Here is a 13,440-nt window from a genome sequence, read left to right on the forward strand (position 1 = left end):
TTTGTCATGGGGAGCATTTTGGCTAAAATAATCCTTTTGTTCCTGACGTTTTGCTCTCTGACCCCCCTGTTCTCCCTGGGAAAAGCCACTATGGCTTTGGTTGCCCTGGGGCTGTTGACTTGTCATCAGTGGGTGTCACCCCTAATCCCAGCACCTTGGGGTCACCTGCCCTTCCTTCTCCTACCCCCACACAGACACCACGTCTCAGGAGGGGACACATGGTGGTGACTCTAAGGTCCCCGTGGGTTAAAATGAAGTGGAGTATGTTGTTTTGCAAGTGTCACCAAAGTCTTTGTGGTGCTTCAGGCTGTGCTGTCCCCTCACCGTGTGGCAGTGGGGAGTGGGTTTGCTGCTTCCAGTGGGATTTACAACAAAAAAGCACCAGAACAGGAGCTGCAGGGGATCCTGGAGCCTGGCTCCGCTCTATCGCCACGTGTTTAGCAGCCGTCGGTTTGAGTGAGGCAAACCAGAGCGTGTTTTGGTTAACCAGCGCGGTTTGGAAGTTGGGTCAGACCCTCCCTCTCCTCGGCTTTCTCTGGTACAAACCAGGGGGTGGGTGGTGGGTGCTCGGGGGTGCTCGGACCAGCCCAAACCACAATTCCCATCCAGAAGAGCCAGACGGAGAATTGGGGGCAGGGAGGAGGGGGAGCGAGGGGAATTCCTCTCGTGTTTCTGGTCTAAGGTAGCGCTCTGCTCCCACCGCCTGGCTTGTGTTTGGGGCCCCGCACGGCAGCCCCGGGTCCCTGGGGTGTAAGAGATGAGCAGTTACTCATGACTGCCTGGAAATACCCCCAGGTTTCATCCCCATTAACCCCTTAAGAATAATTTTCCTCCTAGAACAAAGGAGGTGACCAGCCCAGGGACACCAGGGCGGCACGAGTGACCTGGCTGTATCTCCTGCTTCCCAAACTCCACTGCTGTCCCCCTCGTCCGTCACTGTCAGTCTGTCCCCACCCCCCATTGCTCTGGGCAGTATCCATCTGTCTGTGTATCCGTCTGTCTGTCTGTATGAAGAGGTGGAAGTCAGAAGTGCTTTGCTTTTGTGGAAGAGCGCTCTGTAACTGTTAAGGCTGATGTCAAAGGCTGATCTCCTCACCTCACCCACAGTGCTTTAATGAAAAACAACAGGATTTCGGTGTTCTGCTGGCTCTCTTGGATGGGGAGTGGGGACGAGAGACGTCTCCTTCCCCCAGCGCCGGGCGAGCAGCGTTCTGGGGGCCCCACCAGCCCAGGTCTGGCTCTTTGGGTGGTGAGAGAAAGGGGACTTTGCTGCAAAGGCCACATATTTCCCTCGTTCCCATGGTAACCAGCCCATTAAAGAGATGTAGATTAAACATCCCCAGCTGGTGTGTGTTCATGGGGCCCCCTCATCTTCCTCCTCCTCCTCCAGACCTGCTCGCTGGGACCTGGAAGCTTCCTTCACAGCAGGTGGTTGTGATTTCGGCAGGAATCCAGCACGATCCGGCACCCAGGGCTCTGCTCTGGGCTTTGGACCTGGGGATCTTCAGTGTGTGTTAAGCCAGGCTTAAGCAGCTTGCCCTTGTTAGGAGCAGCCCTTGGAAAGGAGATGCTACTCTGTTGTGGCTCATATTTACCTTGTTTATAGTATTAGTGCTATAGCAGAGCATAGAGAGGGGTGGTTGCCCAGGACCCTCATCGAATCCTGGAGAACAGGAGCTGAGGGGAGACCTTCTGATCTCTGAACTGCCTGAAAGGAGCTTGGAGCCAGGGGGGGTTGGGCTCTGCTCCCCAGGAACAAGTGATGAGAGGAAACGGCCTCAAGTTGCGCCAGGGGAGGTTGAGGTTGGATGTGGGGAACAATTTCTTCCCCAAAGGGCTGTGGGGCATTGGAACAGGCTGCCCAGGGCAGTGCTGGAGTCACCATCCCTGGAGGGTTGGACAGACGGACATGAGGTTCTCAGGACATGGGGCAGTGCCAGGGGTGGGGGAACGGGTGGACTCGATGATCTCGAGGGGCTTTTCCACCCAAAATGATTCTGTGATTCTAACGCCTGCTGCCGTTTCCCCAGCCCCATGCTCACGTACCGCGTTGACGCTGACAAAGGGTTCAACTTCTCCGTGGGCGACGATGCCTTTGTGTGCCAGAAGAAGAATCACTTCCAAGTCACGGTCTACATCGGCATGCTTGGAGATCCCAAGTATGTCAAGACCCCCGAGGGCCTGAAACCCTTGGAGTGCTTCTACCTGAAGCTGCACGGAGTGAAGGCAAGTGGGAGCCAAGGGCCAGGAGCAAATCCCACAGGGAAGAGGCGTGTTTGGTGGATGGTTGGGATCAGGCAACACCCCATCTTCATGTGCTAAGGTGTAGGAGGGCGCTGAAGGCAGATCTTGAACGATGGGTCCTAAGATGGGCTCAATCACTGTCTGGGTGTCTTCAGAGCTGCCTCTGCCTCACCTTTGACTCTGGAGGTACACAGGCACCTTGGGAAGATCCATTCTCCCTCAAGGTGGGCACCCATCCTTGGAGAACAACCACGCTCATGTTGGGTGTTGGATTTCGGTTGTACTGAGTCACAGGGGGGCAGAGAGCTGGCCTGTGCCGGGGGAAGGAGGTGGGATGGGGGAAAGGTCTCAGCTTTCCACCCTTTGCCACATGCCCAAATCTTTCTCTCCAGCTCGAGGCCTTGAACCAGTCCATCAACATCGAGCAGTCACAGTCCGACCGCAGCAAACGGCCCTTCAACCCCGTCACGTGAGTGTTGCCGGGGTGTGTTCACGTGGGGGAGCTCACCGGGGAACCGGCAATAGCAGGAGAGGGTGGAGAGATCCCAGGATGCCTGTGGGTGTCACACTCTTCAGTTTTCTCCTCCGTTTCCCGCAGCAAAGTTTTCCTCTCTTTACATTCCCCACTCCATGCCCAGTTCGTAGACCTTCCGTGGTGGAGCAGACCAGGAGATGGCCAGTCCCTCAAGACCGTTCTCTCTCTGTTCTCCTTTCCGCAGGGTCAACCTGCCTCCGGAGCAGGTCACCAAGGTCACCGTGGGACGGCTGCACTTCAGCGAGACCACGGCCAACAACATGCGCAAGAAAGGCAAACCCAACCCCGACCAGAGGTGAGGAGCTCAGGTGCCTTCTCCAAACCCTTCTGAGCACGGGACGGCGCCCTGACCTCTGTCCCCTCTCGGCAGGTATTTCATGCTGGTGGTGGCCTTGCAGGCACACGCGCAGAACCAGAACTACACGCTGGCAGCCCACATCTCGGAGCGCATCATCGTCAGAGTAAGTTCCTCTGTGCCACCTCAGCCTCTGCAGACACCCCACAGCCCTTTATTGGATGTTCTGGGTAGAACCCCTGGGATTTGGGACCCAGCAGCAACAACCGCCATGTTATTTGGTCTCCTGCTGTGCTGTGTGGCTCCGGTTGGGGTTGTTGGAGCAGCTCTGAGTGCTGAGATACCAGGTGGCTACAGAAAACAAGGGTGTTTTCTGGAGAACAGGAGCTGAGGGGAGACCTTCTGATCTCTGAACTGCCTGAAAGGAGCTTGGAGCCAGGGGGGGTCGGGCTCTGCTCCCCAGGAACAAGTGATGAGAGGAAACGGCCTCAAGTTGTGCCAGGGGAGGTTGAGGTTGGATGTGGGGAACAATTTCTTCCCCAAAGGGCTGTGGGGCATTGGAACAGGCTGCCCAGGGCAGTGCTGGAGTCACCATCCCTGGAGGGTTGGACAGACGGACATGAGGTTCTCAGGACATGGGGCAGTGCCAGGGGTGGGGAATGGTTGGACTCGATGATCTCGAGGGGCTTTTCCACCCAAAATGACTCCGTGATGCTATGATATTCCTTTATGGATCAGAGCAGGCAGAGCTGGGGTTCCTGCAGGGCAGCAGATGATGCCAGGGGTGTCAGGCCAGGCTGGGATCTGTGCTGGTGCTGGCAGTGCATCCCTGACACTCTCCAAAGCTCCATTTCCCACCTCCATGGCCATCCTTGACCTCTGGCCTTTCTCTGTCCGTCTGTCCATCTCCCTGGTTCTGCTACCACCGCTTTTCATTCCCCACGTCCCCGTCTCTCCCCAGGCCTCCAACCCCGGGCAGTTTGAGAGCGACAGCGACGTGCTCTGGCAGCGGGCCCAGCTCCCCGACACCGTGTTCCACCACGGCCGGGTCGGCATCAACACGGACCGGCCCGACGAAGCCCTGGTGGTCCACGGCAACGTGAAGGTCATGGGCTCGCTGATGCATCCGTCGGACCTGCGGGTGAAGGAGGACATCCAGGAGGTACGAGCCACAGTTTGGGGTGATCGGGGGTCTAAAGAGGCACCGCGGAAAGTGTGAGTGTCCTTGTGAGCTGCTGATGCTGACATAGTCCTTACGGGCAAGCTGAGCTTTTGTTGACCCAATGGGAGTGTCTTAGAAGTCTGGCTGTCCCAAGCGCAGCCTGTCCACCATTTCTTATGAATTTTGGCTCTTCCACTGTTAGCCAGAACTACAAACGCAGAAGTTACAAACCTGGAAAGAGATTAATCCACACCAGGGCTTGCCAGAGCCTCCACTCTGCTCCAAAGTCCTCTCAGCTGGATGTTCCCAGCCAGCAAATCTGGGTACAATCACGTCTCATATTTATGAGACCTACCCTGTGCCTGGCTGTGCAATGGGACTTGGTTCTTCCTGGTTTCACTGCCCAAGGAACTTGTCCAGTGACAAGAACTAGGTATTAACCCCACCGTTTGTCGCCGTGGCCGGTCGGGGCAGCGCTCAGCACCATCTCACAACCGTTTTACTGCAAACCACGGTGGGTTTTGCTGCTTCGAGGTCAGATTTGTGGGAATTTAGGAAGCAACAGCCCCGCTTAGGAGCTGGTGTGTCTGTTTTGTCGCAGGTGGACACCACGGAGCAGCTGAAGAGGATCTCCCGCATGCGGCTGGTCCACTACAACTACAAGCCGGAGTTTGCGGCCACGGTGGGCATCGACGGCGCCTCGGAGACGGGTACGTGCCCCGTGTCACCCCGCGGGTCCCTCGGGGGTCTGCAGCCGACGGTGACGTTCTGTCCGCGGTGCCGAGCGGCGCTGCCGGGGCAGCCCCTGGGCCAGGGCTGGGAGAGACGGGGCTTCTGAGCTAGAAGCTTTTAGTAAAAACTAAAGTTACTATTCTTTTAAAATATTTATTTAAATATTAAATTAATTATCTGTTTTATATAAGTATATAAAATATATTTGTATGTATTTATAAATATATAAATAATGTTACGTGTAAATTTTATAATTTCTAATTTATTATTTTATACTTATAAATTATAATGTAATATAGTATATGTTATATATAATACAATACGATATAACATAATATGACATAATATAATATAACATAACATGACATAATATAATATGACATAATATAGTATAATATAGAATAGAATAGAATAGAATAGAATAGAATAGAATAGAATAGAATAGAATATGACATAATATAACATATAACATGACATAACATGACGTAACATGACATAATATAACATGACATGACATAATATAACATGACATGACATAACATAATATATAATTTCTAATTTTATACATATCTAAAAATTGTATATAAAGTGTTATAGATATAAATGTAGATATTAAAAGTTAAATAAGTATACATTAATATATATAGACAAATATAATATTTATTTTAAAATGTAAAGCAACTCCCTCTTTGGGTGATTTATAGGGCTTCTCCATGTACCCACCTCTCCCCAGGGGTACTCAGGGCATACATTACACAGGGGGGATGGAAATACCCTTGTGCACGTAATTGGGGAACCAGCTTTATCCGAAGGGTGAACGGGGTTCCTGCCAACGCCCACCCGGGGCAGAGAAGGAGCTCTGGCAGGAGGACCCTGCCCAGAACACCGTGTTCCCGCACAGGCGTCATCGCCCAGGAGGTGCAGGAGATCCTCCCCGAAGCCGTGAAGGACACCGGGGACCTGGTGTTTTCCAACGGGAAGACCCTTGAGAACTTTCTGGTGGTGAACAAGGTCGGTGGCAGCGCGGAGGGGCAGGGAGAGGCTGTTGAACCTGGTTCAAGGGAGTTGCCGAGCTGAAAAACAAAACTGGACGAGGGGAAATTGTGATGCCTGGGAAACATTTCTAAGCCAACACCACCCCTCTGAGCTTCAGCCCTGGCTGGTCCCTCCGACGTCAGGAGCGGCAGAGATCGGCAGGGAGGAACCGGCCTGATGTTGGTGAAAAGTTGGCAGCATCTCCCTCAGAACAAGGCTCCTTGTTGGCAGCCTCCTGTGGGGAGGCTCTTAGTCATAATCTCTCCTTTCTCGATAAGATAAGGTGGTTATGTCAAGATAACCCAGAGCACCGGGCTGCCTGACCTCTCCGTCACCTGTGGCAGCCCATTTGTGGCTCGAGGTGTCGAGGGGACAGCGTCCCATGTCACACACAGAGGGGACAGCCAGCCTCCCAAAGCCACCAGCTCCCTCCTGCATCGCTCTGTACCAAGTAGGAGCAGCCAGGGCTCAACTTAGTGCCTCGTTTCTCCTTTGTGGAAGCCTCGAGCCCTGCGGTTACATCTCCAGCTGGCAGGAGCTGTCAGAGTGACGTTTTCTCTCCCATCTGCCCGTGGCCAGGCAACTGCTGTCCCATGTTCTCCTCCACGGGCCACAGCTCAGCAGCTGGAGACCTTCTGATCTCTGAACTGCCTGAAAGGAGCTTGGAGCCAGGGGGGTCGGGCTCTGCTCCCCGGGAACAAGCGCCAGGAGCAGAGGAAACGGCCTCAAGTTGCACCAGGGGAGGTTGAGGTTGGATGTGGGGAACAATTTCTTCCCCAAAGGGCTGTGGGGCATTGAACAGGCTGCCCAGGGCAGTGCTGGAGTCACCATCCCTGGAGGGTTGGACAGACGGACATGAGGTTCTCAGGACATGGGGCAGTGCCGGGGGTGGGGGAACAGTTGGACTCTGATCTCGAGGGGCTTTTCCAACCAAAACGATTCTATGATTCCATGGTATCTCTTGTTCTTGCACCCAGGGGCTGTAGAGATCTGGATGTGCCATGTTGGATGATTCCCCACCCCCAGAGCCGGGTGTTTTGTGGCCTTTCCCCTGGGACAGGGCACGGGGAAGCTGTCAGGGCCACCAGACCCGTGGGAGCAGGAGTTCCTCCATGTGCCAGATCACTTAGTCTTCCAACCTCTTCCCTGGCAGGAGCGCATCTTCATGGAGAACGTGGGAGCCGTGAAGGAGCTTTGCAAGCTGACTGACAACCTGGAGACCCGCATCGACGAGCTGGAGAGGTGGAGTCACAAACTGGCCAAGCTCAAGCGGCTGGACAGCATGAAGTCAACCGTGAGCTCTGGGGCGTTCAGGTACGGGCTGAGGGCATGGGAGCAACGTGGAAATTGTCCTTTTTTGAGCCCCAGCAACCCTGAGCGACAGCTCGGTTTGGGAAAGGGGAGATGGGGAGGAATTATAGGGTGCTGGCCATTGTCGTTTGGCCTGGGGTAGATTCTAGGAGCTGAGATTGGTGAGACAGGTCTGGCACACACATACCAGCCCAAAACACACCAGTATTAAATTGTCTCCTGGTTTCCCTAGAGAAAGTGAATGGCATTTTCAGGACAAAGAGTTTCTCACGCTTGCAAAACTATGACACTGAGCTCATGCAGGTTTTGGGGTAGAATTCAGGCGCTCTGGGCAATGACCCTGAGCAGATGAAGTGACGGGGGTCTGTGACTGTCACACAGAGATCCCCCCATACCAGAAATCCCGGCCACCTCCCCGAGCGCTGTCCCTGCACAGCTCAGCCCCGTTCCTCCTTTTCTCCTCGCAGCCAAACTGGGAGCCAGTTCAGCCGCGCGGGAAGCGTCCCCCACAAAAAGAGACCCCACAAAGTAGCCAGCAAGGTAAGAAATCGCTCCCAAAGGAGCGACGCTACGTGGGGGAAGGTGGTTTGTCCAAGAACGGTTGTCTGCGTGGTCCTCGTGCATTTTCTTACATGTTCTGCAGAGGAAGAGACCCCCATCTATTCCCTTTTGTTGTTCCATCCCTAATGAAGATGTTATCTGGCTTCTGCTCGGCGGGGTTCAGGGTTTGCAGGGGAGGAGGAATTGAGTGTGGGACGGGCTGGTTGGGCTCTGTGCGAGGACGGGAGCGCTATGGAGTCTGGGATTTATTTTTGGGGTGTTTTTCTCTTGCAGTCCCCCTCGGTTGTCCCGGAACAGGCCTGCATCAGCCAGCGCTTCCTGCAGGGCACCATCATCGCCCTGGTCGTCATCATGGCGTTCAGGTGAGGTCTCCGGCTCATCGGTTCGCCCCACACCATCCCCGGGGTGTGCGGTGAGGGAACATGAACCTACGGCTTCGTTCGTGGGCTGAAATTCAGAAGCAGATCAGTCCCTCAACGTGTCCCTTGCCCCGTGCCCGTCCTCAGCCCGTACCTCTCTCTTTGTTATTTTTCTTCCAGTGTGGTGTCCATGTCCACGCTCTACGTGCTGAGCTTGCGCAGCGAGGAGGATCTGGTGGATATCGAGGGGTTGGTGCCTCTGGGCTCGGTGGGAGGGACGCGGTGACCGGGAAAAGGGGGTTGGAATCACAGAAAAACAGCTGCTGTGGGGTTACTGAGCGCGGTTCCAGGGAGTCAAGCTCTCAAGCCAACCAAACATGTCCCGGTTTAATTATCTGGAGCAAGAAGTGAGGAACAGAGGAGGAAAAGGAAATATGCTGCTGTTTGGCTGCTCACAAAGCCACTCTGAATGTTCTTTGGAGTAAAACAGCATTGCCACACAGTTTGCAGTGTGGCTGGACCAGTCTGTTCTGGGCAGGAGTTTTCCTCTGAAAACAGTGGTTTTAGTGTGGATTGAGCACTGGGGGAGTGGCCCCAGCGTCACTTCGGGCACATTTCGCTCCTTGGGGGGCTCGCGGTACCAGATAACCAGTCTCTTTTTGTCTCTCTCTTCTTCCTTTCCTGTTTCTCTCCCTCCTCTTCTGGTTGCACCTCTCATCCAACCCATTTTTCTTTCCGCTTTCTCTTTAATTTTCCAATTCTTGTCTTTTCATTTCCATTACCTTCCACATCCTCTTTTAATTTCTCTTTGTCCTCCCCACCTCCTCCTGACCTCCCCACCCGTCCCGTGCCCCGTAGCTCTTTTGCCGTGCCCACCGCCTGTCTCCTGGCCCTCTTTCGGCACAGGGGCCCTGGGGTGCCGGTCGCTCTATGTCCACGGTATGTTACTGTTTCCTTATCCCACTATTTAATTGCTGCATCCCTTAATTCCTCTTCTTTCTTCCATCCGCACCGCAGAAAACCAAGAACCTTCGGCTACACTGAAAGCAAAGAAAGGGATATGAATATATCTCAGCAAGTGGGAGTCCGGAAAGAAGGATTAGAGACCCGGTCAGGAAGGGGGAATTAGGATTAGGAGATAGAAGAACCAATTAATCCAAAACCAAATAAAGAAATTACATACTATAAGCAAAGCAGGAGCTTTGGGAGGAGTGGAGGGAGTATGTAAAATGATGAAGACTTTGAAGAATTAGCCAAAGCGCTGTTCCTACCCTCTCTTCGTATATGAGGGAGCTTTATTGTGGGGGGTCACCCTCAAGTACAGGACAGAAAAAACACCCTAAATTATCTATTTTTATGAGCCATCGGCGCTGGGAATGTTTGGAAAGGTCCTGAGGAGGGAAAGCTGAGTAAAGTAGGTAAAGCTCCTCAATGAAGGGTTGGCGGGGCTGCTGCAAAATACGTGCCTTAAAAGAAAAACAAACCATCCCTGTCTTTCAGCGCCCTTTGAATAAAACCCTGCATAAAAAGCAGTGGAAAATGCAATTAATTTGTTCTTCTAAGAGCTCCACATTGGGGTGTTCCATAGGAAACTATTAAAGAAGGAATTGCAAGATAAAGCCAGGCAGGGAGAGCGGTGACAAGTGGGGGAACGTGAGGGTTTTGGCTGGGCTGAGGGTTAATTCCAGAGGCTGGTGCCCACATTCCCACCAGGAGACCCAGCATTGCGTGTCCTTCCACTAGAAAGAGAAATAAATGTAATAAGAGAAGTCTTGCAGGTGACAAAGTGTTTTGATTCCTCTAAATGAGTGAAAGCTCCGTTTATCTGTGAGAAACCTTGAGCGGTGCTGCGGGGAGAGACAAGATGTGGGCACAGGACGAGGAAAACGTGGGGCTGGTCAAACTGAGCCGCTCCTGGGCCTGGGGAGGGTCTGGGCAGGTAAAATCTTACACGTCTTTGGTAGGAACTCAGGACAAATTCCTGCTCAGCGGGCAGGTACAACCCCTGAAGGAGAGGGCCTGGGGTTATCACATATCTCCTGGGGTTATCCCGTATCTCCATAGGCAGTCACAGGTGCCCAGAAATCGTGTTGCTGAGGGTTCCTGTGCAGATGGGGGAGAAAGCAGCCCCGGCAGCGGTTCCTCCCTCCACATCTGCCTCAGCTCTGAGCCGCGGAGCTGCAGCGAAACCACCGAGATTCCGTGGAGTGAAGCTGGGTGGGATGGTGTGTGTTTCTCAGAGCAACAAAGTGAGGAACAGTTTGTCTCCGAGAGATAAGGGGCACCTCCCGGAAGGGATGGTGAGCGCCTGGAGCCCGTTATGGCTTAATATGTTGAGATCAGAGAGTATAAATCCACCCCGGAGATGGCTGCTGGGAATCAAACGCACTGAGCGCACCCTGTGCCACCACGAGCATCGAGGGAGTGTGGCTGGTGTCCTCTGAACCCTCTGGGTTCACCCTGCCAGCCGTGGGGCTGCCACACGGTCTGCTGGGGCGTTTTCCGCTCTCCTCGCTGTCTCCAGGCCTTGCTGCCTCTCTCCTGCCGTTCTTGTCCCAGCTCACTGCAGCCTCTGCTCCTCACCCTGTGCTGCTCCATCGCCCGCTCGCCGCCCCAGCCGTGTCTCTCTGCCAGTGACCCCGTTGAACCCCGTGCTGGAGGTTTTCACCCATGTTTTTCTGCGTTTCAGATCGAGCCAGAACGTCGATAAAACGCAGCTGGTGCGATCCACGGCCGCGTCGGACGGAACCGGCGGCAGGACCCCCACGCACCACGGTAGGTGGACGCGGTGATGGCTCCGACTCTGCAATCACCTGAAAGGAGGTTGGAGCTGGGGGGGTCGGGCTCTGCTCCCCAGGAACAAGTGATGAGAGGAAACAGCCTCAAGTTGCGCCAGGGGAGGTTGAGGTTGGATGTGGGGAGCAATTTCTTCCCCAAAGGGCTGTGGGGCATTGAACAGGCTGCCCAGGGCAGTGCTGGAGTCACCATCCCTGGAGGGCTGGACAGACGGACATGAGGTTCTCAGGACATGGGGCAGTGCCAGGGTGGGGTAATGGTTGTACTCGATGGTCTCGAGGGGCTTTTCCACCCAAAATGATTCTGTGGGCCGTGGCGCGGGGTGGTGAACGTGGCTGCTCCCCCGTGCTAGGACCGTTCTGTTTCCGTGCTGGGAGGTGCTGGGGCTCTGGTTTCGTGGGAGGGATGTCGGGGACACTTGGCGCTGCTCCTGTTCGATGTCCCTCCACGTGTCCCTGCTGTTTCCCCGCAGTCCCAGAGGACACACATGACTTATCCTTCATCTCACCCGGCCCCGGCGTGCTCGCCTGCTTCAGCCCCCCGTGTTTCTCCGTCTGCTGCTCCGCTGCTCCCACCAACATCTCTGTTGTCCCCTCTGAGACCAGTCCCACTCGTGCCACTAACCGGACGGGTAAGTACCAGTCCAGACACCCCGGAGATGCTGGTACAACGCTGAGCTGCGTCTGTCCCACCTCGTGTCCCCGGCCCCTCTCACCTCCTTCAAAATGCGTTGGGTTTGCTCCGCACCGCTGGGTCCACAGCGCTGCCAGCACAGGGTCAGGAGCAGCGTTGTTTGCTCCCTCACATGCCTGTGTGACCACAAAAGCAAATGGCACCTGGGGTGCATGAGGAAGAGTGCGGTCAGCAGGTCGAGGAGGTGAATCCTCCCCCTTTGCCCTGTTGGGGCCGCATCTGGAGTTGTGTGTCCAGTTCTGGGCTTCCCAGTTTAAGAAGGACAAGGAATTACTGTAGAGAGTCCAGCACAGGGACACAGAGATGCTGAGGGGTCTGGAGCATCTTTGTGATGCAGAGACACTGAGAGAGCTGGGGCTGTTGAGCTGGAGAAGCTGAGAGGGATGTGATCAATGGATCAGTATCTCAGGGTGGTGTCAGGATGGACCAGACTCTGTTCAGTGGTGCCCAACACCAGCGTGAGGGGCAACGGGCACAGACTGAAACAAAGGAGGCTCCATGTGAACATGAGCAGAAACGTGTTTGCTGGGAGGTGCCAGAGCCTGGCCCAGGCTGCCCAGAGCGGGTGTGGAGTCTCCTTCTCTGAGACATTCAACCCCCTGGGATCCTGTGTGATCTGCTCTGTGACCCTGCGTGAGCAGGTGGGGCTGGGGAGCTACAGAGGGACCTTCAGCCCCACCCATCCCGTGGTTCTGTGATTCCAAGTGCTGCCGGCCTCCCTCTGCCTCTCACCACCACTTTTCTCTCCCTTTTTCTCTGCAGACCAAAGCCAGACCTCCCTCCAGCCGGTGACAAACATCAAAGCCAAATCCAGGGGCATGGCCGGGAAAGCCGCCTCCTACACCAAGTGGCCCAAGACCCCTGACAGGTCTCAGAGCTTCGGCAGCCCCGCCGCCAGCCCCTCCGCCCCCTTCACCCACCTCCAGGCCAAAGCCAAGTCGGTGTCGCAGCTCTGGCTCCCCCGCAGCAGCTCGGCGCTGGGTCAGCGGCAGCGGCGCAGCCCCCGGCAGCCGGCGAGCGAGCGGCCGCGCTCTGAGCAGCCCGGCACCGACGGTAGGTGAACCCGCTTTGATCCCTCCCTACAGCAGCACTGGGGTCCTGGCTTCTCTCCTCAACCACTGGATCTCGCTGTGTCCCCCCGCTGTGGTCTGTTTGCCACCAGTTCTCCCAGTGCAGGCAGATTCACCCTCCAGCCCTGCCCTTCCTCCTCCTCCTCCTCCTCGCTGCCCTTTCTGGCCATATAAACCAGTTGCTGGTTCCCTGCTGAGGCTGCTGTACCGGCATCTCTGTTCTCACCCCCATCTCGGCTTGCTCAGCCATTTCTGTATCAGATCGAGAGGAATAAGTGCACAAATTCGGTTGTGCTGGCGGCAGAGAGGAGTGTTGATGCCCAGCAGCTGGCACAGCCTGGGGCACATCTCATGCCTGGACATGGCATTAGGGCTGGTTTATAGAGTCACACAATCACTTTGGTTGGAAGAGCCCTCAAGATCATTGAGTCCAACCAGCGTTCCCCAGCTGCCATTGCTTTGCTGTTCCTAAATAGTCCATTTTCCTCCCCACAGGGCCAATCCCGGCGCTGAGCTCCGTCCGGATCCTGGAGATCGACCTGCCCATGCAGCCCCCGCACTGCGCAGCCGCCGGGACGTGCAGGTGAGCGGGGCCGGGGCTGCAGCCCCTCGGGAGCTCTGGGGGAAGCTGCTCCTGGAGCCTTGGG

At 55.2% G+C, this 13,440-nt stretch overlaps 1 protein-coding gene across 1 annotated transcript in view; it reads left to right on the top strand.

The window, feature by feature from the left end:
• The window catches only part of MYRF (myelin regulatory factor), a 50,788-nt gene that overhangs the window by 35,234 nt on the left and 2,114 nt on the right, over positions 1-13,440 (top strand). Inside the window, exons 8-23 of the mRNA XM_082059407.1 lie at positions 2,031-2,226; positions 2,637-2,713; positions 2,964-3,074; positions 3,150-3,240; positions 4,036-4,236; positions 4,838-4,946; positions 5,870-5,979; positions 7,157-7,317; positions 7,782-7,854; positions 8,149-8,237; positions 8,415-8,483; positions 10,924-11,009; positions 11,503-11,661; positions 12,486-12,591; positions 12,691-12,776; positions 13,289-13,376. Of these exons, the coding sequence (XP_081915533.1) occupies positions 2,031-2,226; positions 2,637-2,713; positions 2,964-3,074; positions 3,150-3,240; positions 4,036-4,236; positions 4,838-4,946; positions 5,870-5,979; positions 7,157-7,317; positions 7,782-7,854; positions 8,149-8,237; positions 8,415-8,483; positions 10,924-11,009; positions 11,503-11,661; positions 12,486-12,591; positions 12,691-12,776; positions 13,289-13,376 (1,812 nt within the window). The remainder of the gene's footprint in view (positions 1-2,030; positions 2,227-2,636; positions 2,714-2,963; positions 3,075-3,149; positions 3,241-4,035; positions 4,237-4,837; positions 4,947-5,869; positions 5,980-7,156; positions 7,318-7,781; positions 7,855-8,148; positions 8,238-8,414; positions 8,484-10,923; positions 11,010-11,502; positions 11,662-12,485; positions 12,592-12,690; positions 12,777-13,288; positions 13,377-13,440) is intronic.

This window comes from Streptopelia decaocto (assembly GCF_964273445.1).
Source record: "Streptopelia decaocto genome assembly, chromosome: 7".
NCBI classification, from domain to species: domain Eukaryota; kingdom Metazoa; phylum Chordata; class Aves; order Columbiformes; family Columbidae; genus Streptopelia; species Streptopelia decaocto.